The sequence below is a fragment of the Lucilia sericata genome, unplaced genomic scaffold, assembly GCF_015586225.1.
Source record: "Lucilia sericata isolate MDLA Ls3-8-SP2 unplaced genomic scaffold, ASM1558622v1 Contig000048F_arrow, whole genome shotgun sequence".
Lineage (NCBI taxonomy): Eukaryota > Metazoa > Arthropoda > Insecta > Diptera > Calliphoridae > Lucilia > Lucilia sericata.
This window is the reverse complement of record NW_023994085.1, coordinates 1,208-27,039: the sequence shown is the minus strand read 5'-3', so window position 1 is coordinate 27,039 and position 25,832 is coordinate 1,208. Positions and strand designations below refer to the sequence as shown.

Here is a 25,832-nt window from a genome sequence, read left to right as displayed (position 1 = left end):
GACACACGCTTATCAGAAAAAATCAAGTTCTGCTCTGTCTGATTTCATTTAAGTTTTCCATTGAATTTAATGCTTCAGAAAATTTATGTTGCATTTCTTGCTTTTGCATGACAGGTTATTTAAGAAAGATTTAAAGCAATTTCATTTCGAACTGAATTGAAGAAGCTTTAGGTGTTACTTCTGAAGGTTGGTTGTATTATAGAAAATAGTTTTGAAGTTGGAAGAGTTAAAAATTTGTGATACATTGATATATAATGATTCAGTAGTCATAATGTTTTATCCTGTAAACGTTATTAAGAAGAACAAATAATTTAAAGGAAACATTTTTTAAATTGTCCCCTATTGCTTCGGGTCACTAACAGCCTATTGATCGGGTTCACTAAATAAAAATATAACCCAAATCCCTAGATCACTAGTCTTAAGTTAAGGGAACATTCTTGTCTATTATTATAGTATAGACTATGGGACTACAGTCTAGTCTATAGTCTAGTCTACTCTATAGTCTAGTCTATAGTCTAGTCTATAATCTAGTCTATAGTCTAATCTATAGTCTAGTCTAGTCTAGTCTATAGTCTAGTCTATAGTTAGTCTATAGTCTAGTCTATAGTCTAGTCTATAGTCTAGTCTATAGTCTAGTCTATAGTCTAGTCTATAGTCTAGTCTATAGTCTAGTCTATAGTCTAGTCTATAGTCTAGTCTATAGTCTAGTCTATAGTCTAGTCTATAGTCTAGTCTATAGTCTAGTCTATAGTCTAGTCTATAGTCTAGTCTATAGTCTAGTCTATAGTCTAGTCTATAGTCTAGTCTATAGTCTAGTCTATAGTCTAGTCTATAGTCTAGTCTATAGTCTAGTCTATAGTCTAGTCTATAGTCTAGTCTATAGTCTAGTCTATAGTCTAGTCTATAGTCTAGTCTATAGTCTAGTCTATAGTCTAGTCTATAGTCTAGTCTATAGTCTAGTCTATAGTCTAGTCTATAGTCTAGTCTAGTCTATAGTCTAGTCTATAGTCTAGTCTATAGTCTAGTCTAGTCTAGTCTATAGTCCAGTCTATAGTCTAATCTATAGTCTAATCTATAGTCTAGTCTATAGTCTAGTCTATAGTCTAGTCTATAGTCTAGTCTATAGTCTAGTCTATAGTCTAGTCGATAGTCTAGTCTATAGTTTAGGCAAGGAAACATAAAAGCCTTGTAAAACAACAGGGTGTAGATTTCCCACCGTGCACTGTGTTATTTAATTTGTTATTTTTCATTTTTAAAATACCTTATTTGTTTTGAAAACTGAAAGATGCGAACACAAAGTTTTAATTATGATTTAAAATTGTCATAGAAAAAGATTAAGAAAGCGTTATGTACAACAAACGCCCTTTTCTTAAATGAATTTTATTAAATTTATTCAAATTTCAAATTGTTTTTTTTGTACCGAAAAAAATAAAAAAAAACTCCTTAAAAACCCAGAAACGTTAACGAGGTGTTAAATATATTGCTTAAAACATACACGTACCAAAAAAAAAAAGGAGGCATCAGACGAGTCGAGACGCGACATAATTATAAAGATTTTATAAAAATTATGTCGCTTAGCAACGTTTCCTTTAATAGAGAAAAATGTTATGAAACTACAAGGAAGCAGCAGGACATAAACACACACACCAATACAATAAAGCAAATGTACTTAAATGTATTGTAGTCAAATGGAAAATAAGCATAAAACAACAGCTACAACAACAAGAAAAATTACAAAGGAACTCGAGTACAAGTTTCCTTTTGTTTTGAGTTTTTCGTAAACCGAAAAGTTTCTAAAGTGTGAATACGGATAAAATTCTCCAAACTCCTAGTTTACAATCAAATAAAATGGTGTACTAGAACTACAGCTACAGGATACTTGTTAAGCGAAGCAACATAGGCCAGAGAAACTTCTTTAATAATACTATAGTTTTTTAATTCAAAACCCATGTTGACTAACATTCAATTGCAAAAAAATTTATTTGGTGACCCTAGTTTCTTTACCATCAATCTATTGAATAGTTGGGCAAAATATTTCGTGTACACTCTTTGATAATGGCAAAATTTATAGTTTCAAAGAAAATTGTTCAAAGTAAAGCATAAAAATGTAACACATTTCGTGCATACATTAAAAAAAGACAAGGTGTCGTTTAAACAATTTTTACTTTATGACGACATTTACACGCACTTGTATTTTAACAAATAAACCATAACAACGATCCATAATCATCATTATCCTCATCTCCTGCCAAAGGTGTATAAATTTGTATCTCTCTCCCTGTGTGTGTTTGATGTAACAAAGTACTTTCTTATTTACGCACCCTGATGAACAATTATCTTTCAATTTGTACAACAAGACTAAATTGAAATTGTCTTGTCATCTTTTCAACTCACATTTTCTTTTGCAATTTAACAGAGCTACGAAAGGGTTCTGCACCATAGACTTGAGAATATTTTAGATTGAATGAAAGAGAAACCTTTTTGTAATTTCAACAAATTTATGTAAATTTTTAACTTCTTTTTCCTGGTATTTTGTGGGATAAAAAAATAAAGGGAAGATAATGGTGGATTGCTGTTATTTAGTCTGTTTATAATTTATGTTAATTTGGTTTTAACTTGGAATAAAATTACATACACGCACAAATATTTTCACATTTACAATAGAAACAACACACAAGCAATCACTCGTATTTGTGAACATATAAATTTGATGAATAATTTTAAATGAATTTTCCATGTAAAATTAAGGTTTATAGTATATGTGTAAGACACACATACTGATATTTTTATATTTACAGTTAAATTTCATCATTTTTGATCATTTATATGGATGACGAAAAATGTTTCCCAATTTAAAAATAAATTGAGAATTTGTTGTCTAAATTATTTCACCTTCAGCCTTAAGGATGTGTTTAAAATCCCATCTAAAAAATGATACATATAATTTTTTAAGCTACAACTCATTTAGTATGTATTGTAGTTTCTCGTCTTCATTTGACAGTCTGTAGTCTAGTCTATAATCTCGTCTATAGTCTAGTCTATAGTCTAGTCTATAGTCTAGTCTATAGTCTAGTCTATAGTCTAGTCTATAGTCTAGTCTATAGTCTAGTCTATAGTCTAGTCTATAGTCTAGTCTATAGTCTAGTCTATAGTCTAGTTTATAGTCTAGTCTATAGTCTAGTCTATCTTCAGCAATTACAATCACTTAATATCTCTTGACATTGAAAGCTTTATAATTATTTATATTTATGTTCATATTTCAAGCTAAAAATATTTATTGCTTAATTTTATTGCAAAAGTTATAAAAATAATTTTTTATTATTATTTTCACATTAAACGTTTGTAATGATTGTGTATATGTATGAGTTTTCCCAAGTATGTGTTCTAATAAAAATGTATGTAAGTATGTGTTACAAGAAATTATTTTGTTCCCACATAAAAATAATTTTTTATTCATCTATTTTAATATTCCTGTCTATGATTATCTATTTATTTATGTAGATTACTATTAATTCAACGTAAATTGATTTTAATTGTAACAAATATATAAAACGAAACCATAAAACACAATATATACTAACACATCCATCCATAGCTATTAATTTATCCATAAAGATATTTAACCCTGTAGACAACCATATAAAGTCAGATACAAATACCCCAACATTTACCACACATATTAATACGTACATAAATTTTAATAAGTATGTATGTATGCACATATGTATATAGGGAAGTATTCGTGGTTGAATAAGCTGAATTTTAAATAACTATAATAAATACAATCACTCATAGATACACACAAACACAGTCACAAGAAATCAAACATTTAAAATTCTGTTTAAAAATTTAACCATAATTACATGTCTTTCGGTTCTATAATCATTCCCCACAGTTCGGTGCCGACTTTTATCTTCAATTTGTGTTTGTATGTATGTGTGTTTGGGGTAAAACATTTAAATATTTATGTCAGTCATATTATTAGGTAAATACTCTGTTAACGATTCGTAATTGTTGTACGTGTATAGAAATGTATTTAGTTGACGCTGTTGTCTTGTATCGTTTGATTCAAAACGTCCTTTAAGTGACACCTTTTAATTATGTCTTTTTCTTTTGATTGAAGTTCCCACCATTTCTAATTTATGATTCCTTTTTATCTTGTTTTTCGCTTTTCTTCCAAATACATCAAAGCAATGTTGTTAATTATGTTTTATTTCCTTTTTGTTTTCTACCATCACGTTTCCGGAATGTAGAGTGATACATGTTTATTTAGTTTAAAATCAAATTCGTCAGTTGATGAAAGTTCTTGCTGAGTTAAAGGTTATTTATATTTAAATTGTTGACAGCAGTAGAAAAATTTTAGATATTTGTGGTAGTTTCTGTTATAACATTATTACTTACTTTCAAATCATGTTAATTTTCAAGTCATATCATACATTTTTGCTGAAATCATATACTATCTGTTTGCGTCAGTCACTTTAATGATGAAGTTAACATAACATGGTTGCATCAACTAGCTATATGATTACAGTGACCATGATATTCTTGAAATCATTTTAGAATATTATACGCCCAGAGAAGAATTACCTTTTTTGTTCTGGTGTAAGAATATTTTAAATTATATAAATATTTTAAGCTTTAAGTTTTTCTCAAAATGTCTGTATATAAACTTAATTTAAAGCTTAATTTACATATTGACAAAGAAGGGTAAAAAAACAAATAAATAAATAAATAAATAAATAAATAAAAAAATCCTTATGCCGCACATTTTAACTTTTTAATAAAAATTTACATTAGAATAAATAAGAAAGGGTTGTTGTTATTTAACTTCTAAGAAACTTCTTAGTTTTCCTTAAGTATTTCATTTGCCTTTGCATACATACATGCTAGAATAATAGTCCTTAGCATCTTCTGGAGTACTACTAACTTTAGAATCCAATTGACATAGTTTGAAAGGAGTACAACAATTAACATACTTTTGTCGTATTGGCTGGCTGACTGGCTGCAGCTCTGCAAAAGTTTTGACCTCTAAAGGAAACGACAAAATAAAAGTATATGAAAAAACCATCTTGTAATTGCTGCCACAATTGTACATTCATTTTCGTTCCTTTTTCTATTAGTACGGTTGTTGATTGTTGTAACTATTGGCCCTGCAATGTTAAAAGTGAGCAATTGGTATCGTTGGCAATTGGTATTCTTTTAATTATTAAATTTTCAGTACCTTTCGTTTCAAGACAATAATGATATTTGAGAAAATTTGATACTATAAGTCCAAAACTATGATGGTCACCTGCGGTTAGTTCCAAATCTTGCCGGTATGTGGTAGCAGTTTGTTGCTTTTGCATGTTCAGTTGTACTATTAAGTATTGTGTTCCAAGATGTTCAATTCACTTTTACTGTTGGTCTGTTGTAAAGTTTTTTGTTTTTTCTTTTATTAACAAAAAGTGTTTCCTCATCATCTGCATGAAAATTGTATAAAAATATGTGGCCACATTTACAACTGCATACACATACTAATACAACGTCAACATACAAATACTAATATATTCATAAATGCATGTATATGTACCCAACAGTTCCCGGGATCACTTCCAAACCGTTTGTTTAACCTATCAATTAGCGTCACCGGCTAGTGAACAATTGAATTGCATTTGCTACAATACTTAAAACTCACTCTGTAACCTAGGATACAGTAAAGTAGTGATTGTCATCGCTCTTGACTACCAAGAGTGGTTCGACATTTGAGTGGCTAGTTTGAAGAACTGATGGGTACAAAATGTATATTTATTTAAAGATATACAAAAAATGTTCAAAACACATTCGCCACTTCTATTGCATTGCAAGTACGTTTTATGTATGTATTTGTAAATGTCTTATGCAAATTATAGTTCTTCCTAGTTTTTAGAAATAAACATATTTAGGAATTTTAACCAAAATATTTCATATGCAAGTCACTACAGTAATATAGAAAACATTATCTTTTTTTCGATATGCCTTAAAACCAACAATGACGGTTCCAGGAAAAACATATTACCATAAGAAATTCATGTCAACTTAGGAAGGCACCTGAGAAAATATAGCCTAATGGGATTGCAATAACTTGTATCCCTTCTCTTTAAAAAAGAAGGGACTATAGACTAGACTATAGACTAGACTATAGACTAGACTATAGACTAGACTATAGACTAGACTATAGACTAGACTATAGACTAGACTATAGACTAGACTATAGACTAGACTATAGACTAGACTATAGACTAGACTATAGACTAGACTATAGACTAGACTATAGACTAGACTATAGACTAGACTATAGACTAGACTATAGACTAGACTATAGACTAGACTATAGACTAGACTATAGACTCGACTACTATAGACTCGACTATAGACTAGACTATAGACTAGACTATAGACTAGACTATAGACTAGACTATAGACTAGACTATAGACTAGACTATAGACTAGACTATAGACTAGACTATAGACTAGACTATAGACTAGACTATAGACTAGACTATAGACTAGACTATAGACTAGACTATAGACTAGACTATAGACTAGACTATAGACTAGACTATAGACTAGACTATAGACTAGACTATAGACTAGACTATAGACTAGACTATAGACTAGACTATAGACTAGACTGTAGACTAGACTACAGACTAGACTATAGACTAGACTATAGACTAGACTATAGACTAGACTATAGACTAGACTATAGACTAGACTATAGACTAGACTATAGACTAGACTATAGACTAGACTATAGACTAGACTATAGACTAGACTATAGACTAGACTATAGACTAGACTATAGACTAGACTATAGACTAGACTATAGACTAGACTATAGACTAGACTATAGACTAGACTATAGACTAGACTATAGACTAGACTGTAGACTAGACTATAGACTAGACTATAGACTAGACTATAGACTAGACTATAGACTAGACTATAGACTAGACTATAGACTAGACTATAGACTAGACTATAGACTAGACTATAGACTAGACTATAGACTAGACTATAGACTAGACTATAGACTAGACTATAGACTAGACTGTAGACTAGACTATAGACTAGACTATAGACTAGACTATAGACTAGACTATAGACTAGACTATAGACTAGACTATAGACTAGACTATAGACTAGACTATACTAGACTAGACTATACTAGACTATAGACTAGACTATAGACTAGACTATAGACTAGACTATAGACTAGACTATAGACTAGACTATAGACTAGACTATAGACTAGACTATAGACTAGACTATAGACTAGACTATAGACTAGACTATAGACTAGACTATAGACTAGACTATAGACTAGACTATAGACTAGACTATAGACTAGACTAGACTATAGACTAGACTATAGACTAGACTATAGACTAGACTATAGACTAGACTATAGACTAGACTATAGACTAGACTATAGACTAGACTATAGACTAGACTTATAGACTAGACTATAGACTAGACTATAGACTAGACTATAGACTAGACTATAGACTAGACTATAGACTAGACTATAGACTAGACTATAGACTAGACTATAGACTAGACTATAGACTAGACTATAGACTAGACTATAGACTAGACTATAGACTAGACTATAGACTAGACTATAGACTAGACTATAGACTAGACTATAGACTAGACTATAGACTAGACTATAGACTAGACTATAGACTAGACTATAGACTAGACTATAGACTAGACTATAGACTAGACTATAGACTAGACTATAGACTAGACTATAGACTAGACTATAGACTAGACTATAGACTAGACTATAGACTAGACTATAGACTAGACTATAGACTAGACTATAGACTAGACTATAGACTAGACTATAGACTATAGACTAACTATAGACTAGACTATAGACTAGACTATAGACTAGACTATAGACTAGACTATAGACTAGACTATAGACTAGACTAGACTACTAGACTAGACTATAGACTAGACTAGACTAGACTATAGACTAGACTATAGACTAGACTATAGACTAGACTATAGACTAGACTATAGACTAGACTATAGACTAGACTATAGACTAGACTATAGACTAGACTATAGACTAGACTATAGACTAGACTATAGACTAGACTATAGACTAGACTATAGACTAGACTATAGACTAGACTATAGACTAGACTATAGACTAGACTATAGATTCGACTTTGGGCAAGACTATAGACTCGACTATGAACTAGAATACATTATCAATTCAAGGTAATAAATGCTAACAAGATCATTCTATTATGACTATAAAGTAGCACAGTGGTATCCATATATTAGACAACTAAGCATTTGAGTAGTTTTTCATTACAATCATAATTTTTATCCTACAGTGTATGTTTAAAATTTTAGTGTTCGTTTTTATTTTGGTTGCTGCAGTTGTCGACTTTTATGGTGTATGGCTGCGTGTGTGTATAAGAGAAAGTGTGTACTCTTTTTTTAGTTTCCGAAAAAAAGTGTTAAAACCATTTTAAGTTGTGTTTTTGCTGTGTTGTTGCTGGTATTGTTGACGTTGATGTTACTGTCATTGTTGTTTAGTTGTTGTTGTTGTAGTAGTTTTTATGCATTATTTATAAAGTTGTTACATTTGGGGGTTTTTCGGTCTTTTGTTTTCATGTTTAATAATGTTTGTTGTTGCTATTGCTGTTAGTAGTGATGTTGTTAATATTCTTGTTGTTTTCGTAGTTGTTGTAGTGTGTTAAAACAATTCAAAAACAATGTACCATTAGTATTTTTGCGTTCTGAACAGAGGCACCAGCAACTACAACATGTTGTTGAATAAAAAAAAAAAAAAAAACAAAAAAAAAAAATGTAAAAACTAGACTAAAAAGACACACTTGCAATGATGGTTATAGCTGTAGTTGTTATTACTTTAGGTATTTTTGTTCATAATAAAAATATTATTTTTCTTTAAACAGAAATGCAAATGTAGTTACATAGAAACCTCCTGTATTCATGTTTATATGCTTTTCGTTATTAAAGTGTGTGTGTGTTTCTGTGTGTTTATTTTGATGTAAATTTTTGGTTTTCCATGTTTGTAGTAGGTTTCATTTGGTTTGTTTTTTTCTTCAAAATTCTAAAAAAAAAATTGCCACAAAAATCAATGAGATGTTAAAGTAGGTCACAACTTCCATTCGCATTTTATTTATACATATTTTTGTTTATTTCTCTTTTGTTTTCTTGCATAATAGTCGAATTTTAAATTATTGTCATTATTTGTATGTTTTTTTTTTTTGTGTTGAAACATATGCACAATCATATGTATGTATATAAATTCATATCCTTGTGTTACTTTTGTATGTGTGAGCATCTTAATTTCCAATTAAAAAGCTTTCAAGAAAATGTCCAAATTTAAATTTATCAAAATATGGTTTTACTTTTTTTTTCCTTAAAAGCAAACAAATAAATAAATTTAACCATGTACGTATATGTTCAACTTGATGGCTTTAAGGTTTTGGTTTTCATAATGGAAAAAGCTATTTTCTTTAAATTTAATACAAAATATACTTTAAATATTTATGCATATAAATATGTTCATCATCCTGTACTATGACCAATTAATAGTTTCTAAATTTATGGACGCTAGCTGAAATAATGTATCTTTATACCCACCATCAAAAAAGATGGGGGGTATATTGATTTTGTCATTCCGTTTGTAACACATCGAAATATTGGTCATATATCCACAAAAGTATATATATTCTGGGTCCTCATTAAATTCTAAGACGATCTAGCCATGTCTGTCCGTCCGTCTGTCTGTCTGTCTGTTGAAAGCACAATAGAGTCCGAATGGAAAGAGCTAGAGGGTTGAAATTTCACATAAATATTTCTTATAGGTAAGGTTTGTTTGATATTGAAAATGGGCAATATCGGTCCACGTTTTCGGATAGCCCTCATACAAGTGGCCCCTCGAAAAGCTTTAACAGCCATAACTTGTTTAAAAATACGAATGTAGCAATGAAATTCGACATAAGTAAGTTTCTTGTGATCCAAAATCACTATGCTATGAGGATCGGTCCATAATTGACCCTACCCCCCATATAAGGTCCCCTTCAGAAAATGACTTTAACGCCCATTACTGGCTTAAAAATACTAGTATATAGATGAAATTCGAGATAAGTAAGTTTCATACGAGTCAAAATCTATCTAAAAAATTTTATGTTGATCGGTCCATGATTGACCCTACCCCCCTATATAAGGTCCCCTTCAGAAAATTAGTTTAACATAACAGGCCTAAAAATACGAGTATAAATTCGACATAAGTAAGTTTCATTCGAGTCAAACGAGGTTTGATGGTGGGTATATAAGATTCGGCATAGCCGAATATAACACTCTTACTTGTTTTTAATTGAATACTTAACAGTTAGTCTATAGATTTGAGCATAGATTGGTGAACATATGTATGTGGTAGTCCAGTATATACATATGTATACTTTGCAAAAGACTACATTACTGAACAGTCAACAGATTAGTCCATAGAATAGCCAAAATACTAGACAGTAGACTAATTAACAGACTAGTCCATAGGGAAGTCGAACTGATTAGTACATAGACCAGTCTAGTTATCAAGCAATAGAAACATAAAGAAGTCTACTAGAAGGTTACTAGACTGCTCAAAGATCTCTTAATCTTAAACATTACAACATAGTGTGCCTCCATCCGATAGGTTAGTATTCTAGTCTGTCAGCGGGTTAGATTCTCACCAGAGACACTGGTAAAGAAGCGCAAAACAGGCCTGTAAGAGGACTAGGTGTATTTCTTTGTATTTAACATATATCCTCTTTTCAAGTAACTAACTAACAACTTTTATTTATTTTACTCTACTACTCATAAAAAGACAATTCCCGTTTATAAAAATAATTTTGAAATTAAAAAATTTTCCTCTCTAGCTGTTTAGTACATACATATAACTCATAAGAAGATTAAAAAATAATAACTACAACGACGGAAAAATAAGAACTTAAACAATATAGGTTAAATCCTTTTTTTATACTTAAACACCATAAAAATAGTTTAGCAAATACACTTAAAAGGACTTAAATTTAATTTAATTCAATTAATTATTTGTATAATTTTCATCCCTGGTTCGGTGGGGTTGTTTTCTTTAGCCATCGAATTAATTATGATGGCCACTTAGCAGAAAGACAAAAAACAGACATTCTTGTTTATCTTTTCAAAATAAAAACACTAATAATCCTTTATTTGTGTTTGTTTTTGTTGTTGCTGTTGTTTGAGTTAAGCAAAGAAATCTTAATACTTAAATTAGTATTTCTTGCTTTTAATCTTTAATTTTGTTTAATCCTATTACTCGCATACAAATACAAAACAAGCTGAAACACAAGACAACGTATAAAAGAGTAGAAACAATTTATTTACCACCGCATTATTAAACACTTGAATTCCTGGCACGCGGTCTTAAAGGATTTTTCTGTGCTTTAAAGGAATTTCATGGAGAGAGAGAGGGATAGTAGAGTGTAAAAAAAGGAAAAGCTATAAGGATTTTAACACTGAACTTGAACCTACAAAATATGCTGCATACATAAATTAGTTGCACTTAAGCAAACAAGAGCAATTTTCTTTTTTCTACTCATTTCATTCAAAGTTACAGAAACAACAATATAAGGTTTTGATTTCCAAAGGGAAACACACAAAAGCAGTAAGAGAGTGGGGAAAAAGCAAGCAAGTGAAATGAAAAAAACACGAAACATTTATTACTTTTTTATTTCAATTGTCTAAAAGAGGAATTTTATGAGCACATTCTCAGCCATTAAAACAAGTACAGAAACAACAACTGCAGCAATAAGTGAATAAGTTGTAGGGAAAAGCCCTTTTTTATGTTTGTTTCTCCTTATTCTGGTCTCTCGGAAAAAGTATTATTGTTGTTTTTGTCAAAATACTAGAAACATATTTAGTAATAATAGCAACAACAAGAACATAAACAACAAAAGCCCATTAAATGGATTTAATGGGGCGACAACATTTTTAATTAGCACCTGTTGTTGTTGCTGCTGCTGTTGTTGTTGTTTTAATTATTGTTGCTGTTGTTAAATAAGTGTAGTCGAAAGTCGTTATAGCAATAAAGTATAGACAAGCACACAAACAAACAGAAAGACAGACAGACAGTCAATTCAGTCACCATACTAAACGGTCTTTTGTTTGTTTTTGTAATTGCGCTTATCGTTGTTGTTGTTTTTGTTGCTATTTTTCCAATTGTTTTCCTTTTTAATAAACTAAAAGGTGGGTGGTTTGTTTGGTTGTCTAATTGTCCCAACGGCTAAATAACAATCCAAAATGTAGTAGGAGAAAATAAGATTTTCAATTAAAACTAGAAACGTAAAAAAATAACTTAAGTAAAGTATAAATAGTTGTACATATAGAAAAAAAGTAAGAAAAAGTATTAAAGCACAAGTAAGGAATAAAAGTAAACAAAGAATGTGAGATTAATTTCTTAACGATGTTTATAGTACTTTTTTAGGGTTTCTTAAGTAGAAAACAGTGTGGTCTCATGGACATAGGAATGCAGATATAAAATTTACAGTACAGTTTACTAAAGATATTCAGTTCATAAATTGCTGTTCGAATCTGAAGCTATTGTTAAAGTTTTATAAAAACCTTATAAAACCTAATGATCTCTCTGATAATGATTATTATGGCTAATAATGCTTTCCTCTGGTATTTTAAGCCCTTCCGAGTGTTTAAGTCTAGAGATTTTGGAATGCGCTCCAAAACTTAAGTTCTATTAGCCGTCAACCAAGTTTAGACCAATATTGAAGAATTTGTTAGGCAATTATCATATTGAAAACCCCATGGATATGACGTATCCTTTGGCAGTTGGCTAAAATGCATGTTTGCACTCTTAAGTTTCAAACTCCTTGATTTATTTGTACGAAAAGATTAATTAAGGTTTTCTCGCGAATATTCCGGGAATTTTGGAAGATTTTTTTTAATTTTCAAAAATAGTGGCATACTTTAGGGCAGTTATTAAAATAAAACCCTAATATACCAATAACTCGCCACTTCATTTATGAGTTTTCTCGCGAATATTCCTGGAATTTTGGAATTTTTTTTTAAATTTCAAAAATAGTAACATACTTTCGGGCAGTTATTAAAATTAATCCCTAATATATCAATAATTCGCCACGTCCTAATAAAATACATTAAATTTAATTTTACAACTAAAAGCAGACAACTAAATCTGGTAAATCTTTAGAAATAATAATAAAAAAAACTTGGTGTTTTATGCACAAATAAACAATACTGAGTCTGTCTCTTCAATGTTTATGACTAAAACTCTGTACACAATATAGATTCAATGTCGCCACTTGGTAAAGTCTGCAAACAATTTTCTATTTAAGTTGTTTTTTTTTTTTTCTATTGTTTTTTCTAACATTTTTAATTTTCTTTGTATCTGCAATTGTGTTGCTGATGTTATGTGAGTTTGCCTGTCATAGGAGTTTGAGTACTAAATAAAATGTGGCATAAAGTCATGTTGCAACAGATGTGTAGATTGTTTATTTTGTGATAAAAAAAAACATCGTTTCCCTACCACTTGCTTTAAATTTAAACAGAAATAAAAAGGAGTTAAGATGTTACTTAACTACATGCATGTATGCGTGTTAATTTTATTATAGACTTTGTAATTTTTATATTTTTTCTGTGTTTTTTTTTGTTGTTGTGTCACATTCGTTGTCGGTGCTAAATTCTTAAACGTTTATAGACTGATTTAATGTTCAGTAAACGTTGTAAATGAGTCCTAAAGTTAATGGGGGGAAAATAAGTTGGTCCTTATATACACTTACATCGACATACTATTTGGCCCCACTAACATACAGACAGACATATTATAAATAAAAAGCTTACAATAAAAATTATAAAACATTGTTTTCATTATACTTTGTATATGTATTTATAAGCATAAGTGTGAGTGTTTGTATACATATACATACTAATACAATTAAAAACAACTACTCCAACTCTATAGCAATTTTTTTCTATATATTTTTTTTTTTTTTTTTTGACACAGCCAGCAACATAAATACATGCACTACAATTACAATTTACTCTAATTTCATAAACACAACTTGACTAAATGGGTGTTGGGGAGAAAAACAAATGTTTAATAAGAAAAAACAATATCCCTTATATCCCCTTTAAGCCCCCTCCCATACTCTGTTTGTTAAACTCTAATGTTAATTTGCTCCCCTTTCTGCTAGTCTTTGTTCTACCATTTAAGTCATTACTTTTTGTGTTTGTGTTTTTGTTTAAGTCTGGAAATTCATTAAATTCTCTTCCGACTGGTTGAATACATGCATGTTTATAATATACTCATACAAACTCTAACTTATATACAAATATTAGGGATATAACCTTACTTAAGAACCTTTGGAAAATGATTCTAATATTAATTAATACATTGCACAAATATATCGGTATTGAGATGAACGTTGCCCTATGGTCGAATAGCGAAAATTTTTGTATAATATCATTCCAGTAGCTCCTCCGGTGTCATTGGAGAAAAGTACTTACATACTACGCTCGCTTACGCATAAGCACTTTGATAAGTACTTACAAATAGGGAGGTAAAAATATGTTTTTTTAACTTCTTCTTCCTCTTTGGAAAAATGTTCATATCTACGGGGCCACTGACATTTATTAAAAAAATTTAATATTAAAAAAATTACACCCCCTAATGTATACAACAACACATGGCTGCACTCACATCTCATACATAGACAGACAGGCAGGATTTTATGTACATATGTATGTGTGTAGAGTAAATGTAAATAAACATTCATACATCTTTAAAAGTTCAAAATACAAGAACTTTAAAGAGCAACACAACAGCCGTTAAAACAACAGCAGCATGTGAAGGAATGTTCTTGTTAATTTGTTGTTGTTGTTGTTTTTTCTCTTTCTTGTGGGTGTACTATTTTGCATGGCATAGAGTGCATAAAAAAGTCAAAGCAATATCTGGCTGTAGAAAACAATATCCCTTTTAGTTTACTATGGGATTAAGGACTATAAAAACAGAATGATTTTTTTTGGTTTAGAAATACTTATAAGATCTGCTTTTATAAAAAGTTCTTTGCTTGTTATTAAAATATTGATTATTTATAAGAGTCAACGTTCTAAATTCGTAGTTTAACGAGACTTGAATGTGAGGTTATATTAAGTTACTGGAAGCAGGTAGTATAACGCTTTAAAGTCCAAGAACTCTTCGATTAATTAACAAATATAATCATACCCATTGTGCTCTGCCACGAAAAGAAAAACAAAAAGAAACTAGACAGGCCAGAGAGCCTGGATAGTTTTGGCTCTACAATATATATCGACAAGTAGTCAATGCATCCATAACATACAGTAGTTTCCACTAAAATTTAACTTTCTGGTATAATAAGGTCTAATAGATTTGGCTTATCACTTGTATTGACTTGTAACAAAATTTGTTGAATAGGAGCCCAATTCCCCTTTTAGAGCAAGGGCACAATATTATCAGAAAAAAAGCCGACTTGCATGTCTGTCCAGGACCCAGTGTCCAGTTATTACAGCCAAAAACATCGATATGTTCCGCCTATTACCGGCTATAAGTAGTCTAGTACGTCACTTGCTGAAGGATGTCCACAATAACTTAACGCCTCCATATTTGTTCAGATTTTTCGGCTTTTTGAAAAAACAACTGGTGCAAACTTGGAAATATCCAAAGCAGATTTTCGTAAGACAATGTCAAGCGCTGCCAAAATTATTCGAGCACCTGATCCATTAAGGAAATCTCAAAACTAGACCCTTCAAAAAAATATGGAAGTACATGATCCGTTTAAAAGTTCCGGACTGCTACCCCGTACAGTAGGGGATATACTTTCTAAGTGACAGTCGAAAACTTTAGAGTAACTTCTCTCTACATTACATAGATACACTAAAGTGGCATTTGAGTAAATACATTGTCTCCATGTGAATTACAGAGTCAGTGTATGCATGGAGTTTGAGAACACAAATATCTATGAGTTTTGTTGTTGTATAAGTGGGTCGGTTTGTTGTTGGTATTTATTCTTAAAGTCCTTTTAATTTTCTGGATTTATATTAAAAAAAAGAAGCTGGAATGAATCTTTACATTTACTTGATATTAACGAATGTGTAGGCTTAGGAGAGGGGTTGTAATTGTTGAATGAGTTTATGTATCAGAATGTATGTATATTGTCTGTCATATGCACTATGACGGTATTTGTATTTTAGCTTTCTGTTGCTGTTGGTTCTGCTAATGTTGTCAATGTTTTGCTTTTGCTTTCTAGTTGTTGTTGTTTTTTGTAATGAGGGTGAAATTGAAATCTAGGCAAATATAAACAATTTAAACAAACAAGCATTTTTGAAATTAGTATCCAATCTTTGAGAATTGTCACACATGAATATGATGATAAAAATCCATATACATACACAAATTAACATTTACATATATATTTAGGATGTGTATATACGGCTGTAGCTGTAAATGTTTAAAAGTGTATGTATTTCAAAAAGTAAGTACATTTTAAAAAGTTTATGAAAAAAAAAGGATTTTTAAACTGTACTCTAGAGAATGTATAAGGGAAAAAAGCATAAAACTTACACTAATACTAATACAAGTTGGTTCATTTAAGTTCACCGAGATAGTGAGTTTTCAATGGTTGGTTGTTGGGTTTTGCAATAGAAGCTAAGTACTGGAAAGTTGTGATGATAACCTAGAATATAAATTTATATATTCATATTTCTCAGTGTATATCGTCATAGCAAATGCACAACTTCACTTTCTATAGTTTTCAAGGAAGAAACTAAAATATTTATGAAATAAAAATTGCATACATTCATACATTAGTTTACGATACAACCGACGATATGTATGTGTATTTTATATAAATGTTCATGTAAATGTATAAATATGAATTTACATTAAAACTGAATTTTTTTTTTGTATGCAAAAAATCATTGCAACTGACAAAGAGGAAGTATTCCTAGTAATAAAAAAGATAGTTTTAAATATTTTAATTCATGCTGTTTTTGAAAGGCATTACAACATTGAAAACTAGACTTTGTAAACTATTTCATGGAAATTTAATTGCATTTTTTTACTATTTATATATTTATCTATTATTACGGAATATTTTTATCAGTTCTTTGGTGGGTAAATAAATTGTTTTAATTCTGATTTTACGGAAAAATAAATTTCAAATATTAATGCTGTACACATATATGTAAATACACATACATACATACATACATACATACATACATACATACATACATACATATGTATCTATTTTGATTTCAGCTTTTAATACAGTGCAGAATTATTCAAATTTCTGTAGGATTAAGTAAACAAATTTTGATTTATGTTTTTGTGGCACATTGACGTATGATTTATAATTATTTATTGACATTTGTATAATAATATTACTCATACGCAATATTTTAGTAAAAATTTATTCAATACTCATACGCAACTGTGAAACAGTTTAAAAATTAATTGGTAATAAGTAGGGATGCCAAATTAAAAACTGGATTTCCAAAATTTTCACATCTTTATGGATTTACAAATGCTGAATCCTAAGATTATACAAATCTACCCTGATAGACATTCCTTGTAATACGTTTAACTTCCAAAATACTGGTACATACACACATACATAGTGCATATATTTTTTTTGAAACCTGGTATGTTTACAATATACATTCTTTCTCTACACATTGTGGCATACTTCCCCCATAAATAAAAAAAAAATATTTCATACTCGCAGCTGTAACGTCTATGCAACATTTTCTTATCTCAATTGTTTGAATCTCTCTAAACTTTGGTTTGCTAATTTCAGAGGTTAGATATTTATCTGAACAGCAACAAATTGTATGGATTGTACACTTAAAGTTAACACCAACAACACTAACAGCAGTACCACCATCACCACTGAAAGCAACATAAACAACAACAACAGAAGGCACATGCAACATGATCTTTAAATAAAAATCAAAAACTAAATGTGTTGGTTGTTGGTATCAAGTATAGAAAAACTCAAGGCAAACTTTTAAAGTAGATAAATAAATATTTGCTGGCACGAGTTTAAATAGTAAAATTCATATTAAACTTATAAAATTTGTACATTTATTTTATTAACTATAAAAAAGTATTTCTTGTTCCTTGTATGTTTAAACGTGTTCGTGTACCTTTTTTTTGGAGAAAAAAGGAATACAATTTCAACCCCTTTCACTTTCGTTTGATATCGTAAACGTGCAGCATAAAACTTAACTAGCGATATATGAGCGGCATTTGAAACGGAAAAAGAATACAAAGAACACAGAACATGAACTAAAAATAAAAATGAAGAAAAAAATGCGGAATAAATGAACGAATTATAACTGCTCATTGTAACCCAATCTATGGTTAAAGTGAAAAGAAAGTTCAAGTGTGACATACATTCTCGGTGATTATGTTAAGGGCGAGTAAAAGTCAGTTGTCAAGAGAGACTATAGTCGTTTTAGCTGGAGATTTCAACAAACGTATGCAGATTTTTGGCGTTTTTATAAGAAATATTGAATGTTTCGCATATAAAATGTGGTAATTACAAATGAATAGTCTATAGTCTAGTCTATAGTCTAGTCTATAGTATAGTCTATAGTCTAGTCTTTAGTCTAGTCTATAGTCTAGTCTATAGCCTAGTCTATAGTCTAGTCTATAGTCTAGTCTATAGTCTAGTCTATAGTCTAGTCTATAGTCTAGTCTATCGTCTAGTCTATAGTCTAGTCTATAGTCTAGTCTATAGTCTAGTCTATAGTCTAGTCTATAGTCTAGTCTATAGTCTAGTCTATAGTCTAGTCTATAGTCTAGTCTATAGTCTAGTCTATAGTCTAGTCTTTAGTCTAGTCTATAGTCTAGTCTATAGTCTAGTCTATAGTCTAGTCCATAGTCTAGTCTATAGTCTAGTCTATCGTCTAGTCTACCGTCTAGTCTATAGTCTAGTCTATAGTCTAGTCTATAGTCTAGTCTATAGTCTAGTCTATAGTCTAGTCTATAGTCTAGTCTATAGTCTAGTCTATAGTCTAGTCTATAGTCTAGTCTATAGTCTAGTCTATAGTCTAGTCTATAGTCTAGTCTATAGTCTAGTCTATAGTCTAGTCTATAGTCTAGTCTATAGTCTAGTCTATAGTCTAGTCTATAGTCTAGTCTATAGTCTAGTCTATAGTCTAGTCTATAGTCTAGTCTATAGTCTAGTCTATAGTCTAGTCTATAGTCTAGTCTATAGTCTAGTCTATAGTCTAGTCTATAGTCTAGTCTATAGTCTAGTCTATAGTCTAGTCTATAGTCTAGTCTATAGTCTAGTCTATAGTCTAGTCTATAGTCTAGTCTATAGTCTAGTCTATAGTCTAATCTATAGTCTAGTCTATAGTCTAGTCTATAGTCTAGTCTATAGTCTAGTCTATAGTCTAGTCTATAGTCTAGTCTATAGTCTAGTCTATAGTCTAGTCTATAGTCTAGTCTATAGTCTAGTCTATAGTCTAGTCTATAGTCTAGTCTATAGTCTAGTCTATAGTCTAGTCTATAGTCTAGTCTATAGTCTAGTCTATAGTCTAGTCTATAGTCTAGTCTATAGTCTAGTCTATAGTCTAGTCTATAGTCTAGTCTATAGTCTAGTCTATAGTCTAGTCTATAGTCTAGTCTATAGTCTAGTCTATAGTCTAGTCTATAGTCTAGTCTATAGTCTAGTCTATAGTCTAGTCTATAGTCTAGTCTAGTCTACAGTCTAGTCTATAGTCTAGTCTATAGTCTAGTCTATAGTCTAGTCTATAGTCTAGTCTATAGTCTAGTCTATAGTCTAGTCTATAGTCTAGTCTATAGTCTAGTCTAGTCTAGTCTATAGTCTAGTCTATAGTCTAGTATATAGTCTAGTCTATAGTCTAGTCTATAGTCTAGTCTATAGTCTAGTCTATAGTCTAGTCTATAGTCTATTCTATAGTCTAGTCTATAGTCTTGTCTATAGTCTTGTCTATAGTCTAGTCTATAGTCTAGTCTATAGTCTAGTCTATAGTCTAGTCTATAGTATGGCCTATAGTCTAGTCTATAGTCTAGTTAAAACCTAGTCTAATCTACAGCCTAGTCTATAGTCACGCCTATAGTCTAGTCTGTAGTCTAGTCTATAGTCTAATCTGAAGTTGATCAGCTATATACTAGTGTCTCGTCAGTTGATTATTGAAACTATGTCAGTTGACTTTAAAGATAATAGCAATTACGTAAAATTTTACTTTTTGGGTTTGGGTTCAATTAAATGTTCCCCAATTGGCCCCTATTCAAATGTTCTGCAGTGTAAACAAGTGCTAAAAAAAACAATTTTAATACTCTAGAGTTTCAAGAATATGGCACAGGAGGAGTTTGAGTATAAATAAAGTGGAAATGTGTTTTCTCAGTGTTTAAGTAAGTGTATACGCGTATGTGTTTGAGTTTGTGTTTTCCGGTATAATATGAAATGAAAAGGATGCTTGATATTCATTCCCGTTGAAGTTGAGCGTCACAAAATTTAAGAAAAAAAAAGAGTGTTGTGGAATTGTATATAGAGTTAAAAAGTATAAATATTTGTTGGTCCATTGAGCACTTGTAAAAAGTAATCGCCTTTAGCACGTTTTCAACTTTAAACAATCTCAAGTAAGAACTACCAAAAAAACAACAACAACTACGGCAAGAAATAGCTGCCTGCAACAATAACAGCAAAATCATTTAAACACCGGCACGTGTTGAAAATTTAAATTTTTGTTTAAAAGCTTAACAACATCAGAAAAAAGTAAAGAAATAACACAAACATGAGAAGTACAAACCCCAACGCATTTCAACTCAAAGAGCCATTAACAGCAAACATTTCAGCAAAATATTAAAAAAATAGCTGCTGCAGCAGTCTAAAAGAACAAACAAAATGAAATGTAATGAAAAATGGGAAAAAAATCATTTCAACGAACCCACTAACCCAAAGACCTTAAAATAGCAGAAAATAGAAATTGAACAACGGCTTAAAAAAATATGAAGTAGTTTTGATAACAAACAAATAAAATTAAATTAAAGTATTAAATTCGTTTTTATTAAGTACTCAACTCAGCACAAATCAACCCTTATGTTTAAACCAAATGAAACGGTAAATCACAAACTCCCCCCTGAAACAACTTCCCCCAAGAGTTTTTGGCTCCCATAGAAATTTATCATAAAATTTGTATCAAATTTAGAAATTATAATTGCTTTTTGAGGTTTATGGTTATTTTTTTTTATGTTTTCATGCTCACAATCGTGTTGTCTCAATTACGAATAAAAACACATTGCAATGTATATGTAGACATACCTGTGTTAGTTGTGACGATGCATAATATGAAATTCTCGAGGGACACACTGATTCGGGTTTCGAATAAATTGTCTCTGCTATCTGATCACCCATGGGCAGTAAAGCTGTTGCATATGGTGAGGGTGTGGGTGAACTACGAAATTCTGTAACATGAAACAAAAAGCACAATTAACTATTAGACACACTTGGTATTTTTCAAGATACAAAATACTTTTGCTATTTATCTAAAAATATTTTAAGGTTAAGTTAGTGTTGTAAAGTTTTAACAACAAAATAATCTTTAACAAACTTACTTTCAAATATGTTGCATGACTTCTTCGATTCACAAGGATATTTATTGAGACTTGCTATGGTGGCATATGAACCACTATTTGCACTGGGTGGACGGCCTAAAGGATCTAAACGTATAAAGACATTTTGATGACTGCCATAAGCAGCGGTTGTAAAACTGGTGCTAAAGATAAGAAAGAGATTAAATAGTAAAATAAATTATGTATGTATGTGTGTATGTAAATGTGTAGTTAAGTATAAGTGCTATTATTTATTTGGTGGTATGGGATTTTAAAGTTGCAACAAATGTGTGATTAAGCCAATCTTGTATGTAGTCAGCATTTATTAATGAACGCAAAAGTACTACATTTGCGTTTTTAGAAATATTAAAAGATTTTAACAATTTAAGGCTTAACACAATTATGGAAAATTTTAAGGTTTGAAATAATATTAAACATTTTATTAAAAAAAGGTTATTTTCCGATTTTACTTTATTACTCTGGATAATAGATGTACAATCGACTAAAATTTGGACGGATACAAAACATTCGGAGAGCTATTTTGCTAGACTCTACCGATACCTGCTTCATAAACACAATCAAGTTTTTTATTATAATTTTACTTACTGTAATGAATCCTGACGTATTTGTTTGCGGGCCCTTAAATACATGGTGCTGGCTATAAGACCCACAACTAAAACCAGACCCAAAGCACAGGCGGCAGCACCCAACAAGGCTGGTCCCTGTGAGGGAGCATGTGCCGGAGCTGGCGATTGATTGGGAGCTGGAAAAAGACCTTGAAATGTAGAAAGTTTGGAAAAATTACTTAACAAAATGGAAATGGATAAATGAGAAATGATAACAATTCGTTTTTATCTCTAGCAACACCAGCAGTGGCGGCTCGAAAATTGTGTCAACCTCATTGTCATCATCATGTGAAAAAAGCTTTAATGTAAAATGAGTAAAATAAAAAAGAATCAACTGGACAAATGTTCTCTTACCTTTAATACAAATTTTATTACGTTTGAAATGTAATTTGGTGTCATTATGTCGTGGCGGTCCCCTCACCAGCATATTTACACTGAGGGGGACTTGTTCGGTAACGTTGCCACTACAAGGCAAATGCACTAGGAATGTTTCCACCTGCTGTGGCACATAACCTTTTTCAGGTATACTAAGGGTGGGTAAGGATAAAGCCTCCTGATCATGGTCATAATCGATGGTAATTGCATATGGCAGCTACGCATTAAAAAAATAAAACAATTTTCAAGAATTTTTGTTAGAACATTTCGGGGGGTAAAGTTAAAGTGGAGTAAAAGATAAAAATGAAATTAAATAGCAAAAACAACAACAACAGCAAGAGAAAATAGCAACAGAAACAAGTAGGTGGTTAATGGAGTGCAAATTGGTTTTTGAGTGGTTGCAGCAACAACAACGGTCGCAGCAGCACTTAGACAAGCCACCATGCCATGCCTTACAGTAGAAAATACAAATACTGGTAGATTGGTTAGTTGGATGGATGTGTTTATATATGTGTTTGTGTGACTTACCGTGGGTGGCTGGGTGTCTGTATGTGTTTGTTTACGTTTTAAGGATAAACTTTAGTGTAACCAAAATACAAAACAGCTGAATGTTATACAGGCACAAAAACAAACGAACCACACTAAACGTGTAAACAGAATCATACAACTACAGACTTGAACAAACAACACATGCACATTTTCCTACACATGCACACCCATTTATTATCTGATAATTTAATGTAATGTGACGTGGGTTCTTCTGTGTGTATGGGTGTGAAGTTTGGGTGGCAATGGTGGGAGTTTAACTGTTTATGCGGTTAAAGTTGGCTGCCATTCTTGCCTGTTGTTGTTGTTGTTATTATTGCTATTGCTGTTTTATGTGTTAAAGTTGGCAACTTACCGGATAAGCTGTGAGACTTTGCCACGAAAATTCGAGGTCATGTACATCTGCCGGCACCGGTACCGTAAAATGCATTGCGTATGTGTTTATTGCTCCCTCGTGTACATAAAATAAATCTGCCTCCAATCCTGTTGTTAGTTTATTGTTGCAGCATCGTTTTTATAGTAGGTGTTTGTTGTTGTTATTATTATGTTGTACAAATCAGTTGAAGTTTTCATTATTGCAGTTGTTGTAGTTTTGGGTTGCAAAAGTTTCAGCCACAAGAGTGAAAAAAATACATGAAAATAGAAAAATAGTTCCATATAGACCATGTTGCATGAATGTTCTTGATAAAAAGCATGAAAGGGGAAAAAGGAAAAGAAAAAACAAAACGAAACATAAATAAATTTACAAACAAACAAAATACAACTCACATAAATTTCTTGTGTCATCTTCTATACTTATTTTTATTGTAATTTGCCTTTTGTATCAATTTACCAAAAAAAAAGGAAACTAAGGTCTGTTGTTACTTTTTCTCCCATTTCATTTAGCCCCCCAACACCCAAATGCTATGACCCTTGCCGCAGTATGTTTTTTATTTCATTATCTAGAATGTCCTGTAATACAATGTCTAAAAGACAGTCTGTCTTATATCCGTCTGTCCGTCCATTTGTCCTTGCCAACTCCTACTCCACTCTACAGCTCATTCATTGTCTTCTTAATAAAGGTGGTGACTCGTAGAATGAATGAACGGATGAAAGAATATATATTAGAGAATGCATGAATTACGTTGTTCTTTGTCAAACAACAGTTTTATTCAATGTCTTAAATCAATTTTGGTGTTGTATTAAACCGGATAAAAAAACTACAGAGGGTGAGAGAGTGAAAGACAGTGTACAAAAAAATAATAAAGAAAACAAGGACTAAACTAAATAGAAATTAACTGTTTACTCTGCTTCATCGTTTGTGTATTTTGTGTTTTTACTTTTTCATTTTTTGTGTATTTCTTTCACTAACTTCTCGCTTTGAGTCTAAATGTTGCAGGGAGAAAATGTTGTTTTATATTGTTGTAGTTTTTTTTTTTGAAACTTTTTTTTTTCTGCTAATACTAGATATGCGGAAGCTTAAAATGAAATTCTTGAGAGATTTAATGTTTCCTTCATAGTACAAAATGATAAAGTAGAGATATTTGTATGTATTTTATGTAGTAATCCTGTAGTTCTGGGTACATATTATGGCTAGAAAGAGGAATACTGGGATTACAAATGGACTATAGATATATGCTATAGTTTATACTTTAAAGTCATTCCTCTCCAGACTACTTAGGGACAAGCAATTCATTCATTTCCCACTAGAATACCTTACATAAGTAACAATTTTCTTTCTCTGTTTATTACAAAGAGTAATATCAACCTATTAATTGTATATTTGTTGAAAATGGTGCTCAAAACGGATACTTTGTTTACTTGTAAAACTGCAGGATATTAATGGGTATATATGAATGTACTTCGCATTGTATAGTTTAGTGTATGTATACACGTTTACACTATTATTCTACTATACTTTTACTATAAATATTTTTAAGAAAGTCATATTAAAAAAAATCTATCAACAAGAGTTTATTTTGTTGGAAAATTAAAGGATGTTTTAATTTTCTTTCTGGAGGAGGGGAATTTTTTTTACTATAGCTGAGCATAGAATTTATAAAAAATTTACATTATTTAAGCTTAACTTTAATTATCTTGCTTTAATTATATCAGAAGAATTTTGGTCAATATTATTGACTGACAGAAGTTGTTATAATGGTGGCAGTATTTGATTAATTTCGCTGATTTTAAATAGTAAAATTTTCGAAATGTGTTACAATAACCAACAGATGTGAAAAGGTACGACTTCCAGCGTAATTTTTAGTCCAGACTATAGTCTATAGTTTAGACTATAGTCTAAAGTCCAGAATGTAATTCTATTGTACAGACTATAGTCTACAGATTAGACTATAGCCTATAGTCCAGACTGTAGTCTATAGTCCAGACTATAGTGTATAGTCCAGACTATAGTGTATAGTCCAGACTATAGCGTACAGTCCAGACTATAGTCTGGACTATGGACTATAGACTATAGTCTGGATTATACACTATAGTCTGGACTATAGACTATAGTCTGGACTATATACTATAGTCTGGACTATATACTATAGTCTGGACTATACACTATAGTCTGGACTATACACTATAGTCTGGACTTTACGCTGCAGTCTGGACTATACACTATAGTCTGGACT

The 25,832-nt window shown here is 31.0% G+C and overlaps 1 protein-coding gene across 2 annotated transcripts in view; it reads right to left on the bottom strand.

The window, feature by feature from the left end:
• Positions 1-23,695, bottom strand: part of LOC119615924 (tyrosine-protein kinase Dnt) — a 37,030-nt gene extending 13,335 nt beyond the window's left edge. Inside the window, exons 1-5 of one of the 2 annotated variants that reach the window (XM_037971964.1) lie at positions 23,573-23,695; positions 22,651-22,888; positions 22,277-22,445; positions 21,674-21,834; positions 21,381-21,523 (exon numbers count right to left, since the gene is read on the bottom strand). In XM_037971964.1, coding sequence (XP_037827892.1) covers positions 21,381-21,523; positions 21,674-21,834; positions 22,277-22,445; positions 22,651-22,888; positions 23,573-23,647 — 786 coding nt within the window. In that variant the 5' untranslated portion in view covers positions 23,648-23,695. The remainder of the gene's footprint in view (positions 1-21,380; positions 21,524-21,673; positions 21,835-22,276; positions 22,446-22,650; positions 22,889-23,572) is intronic. The other variant, XM_037971965.1, reaches the window with a different exon arrangement.
• Positions 23,696-25,832: the final 2,137 nt, after the last annotated feature.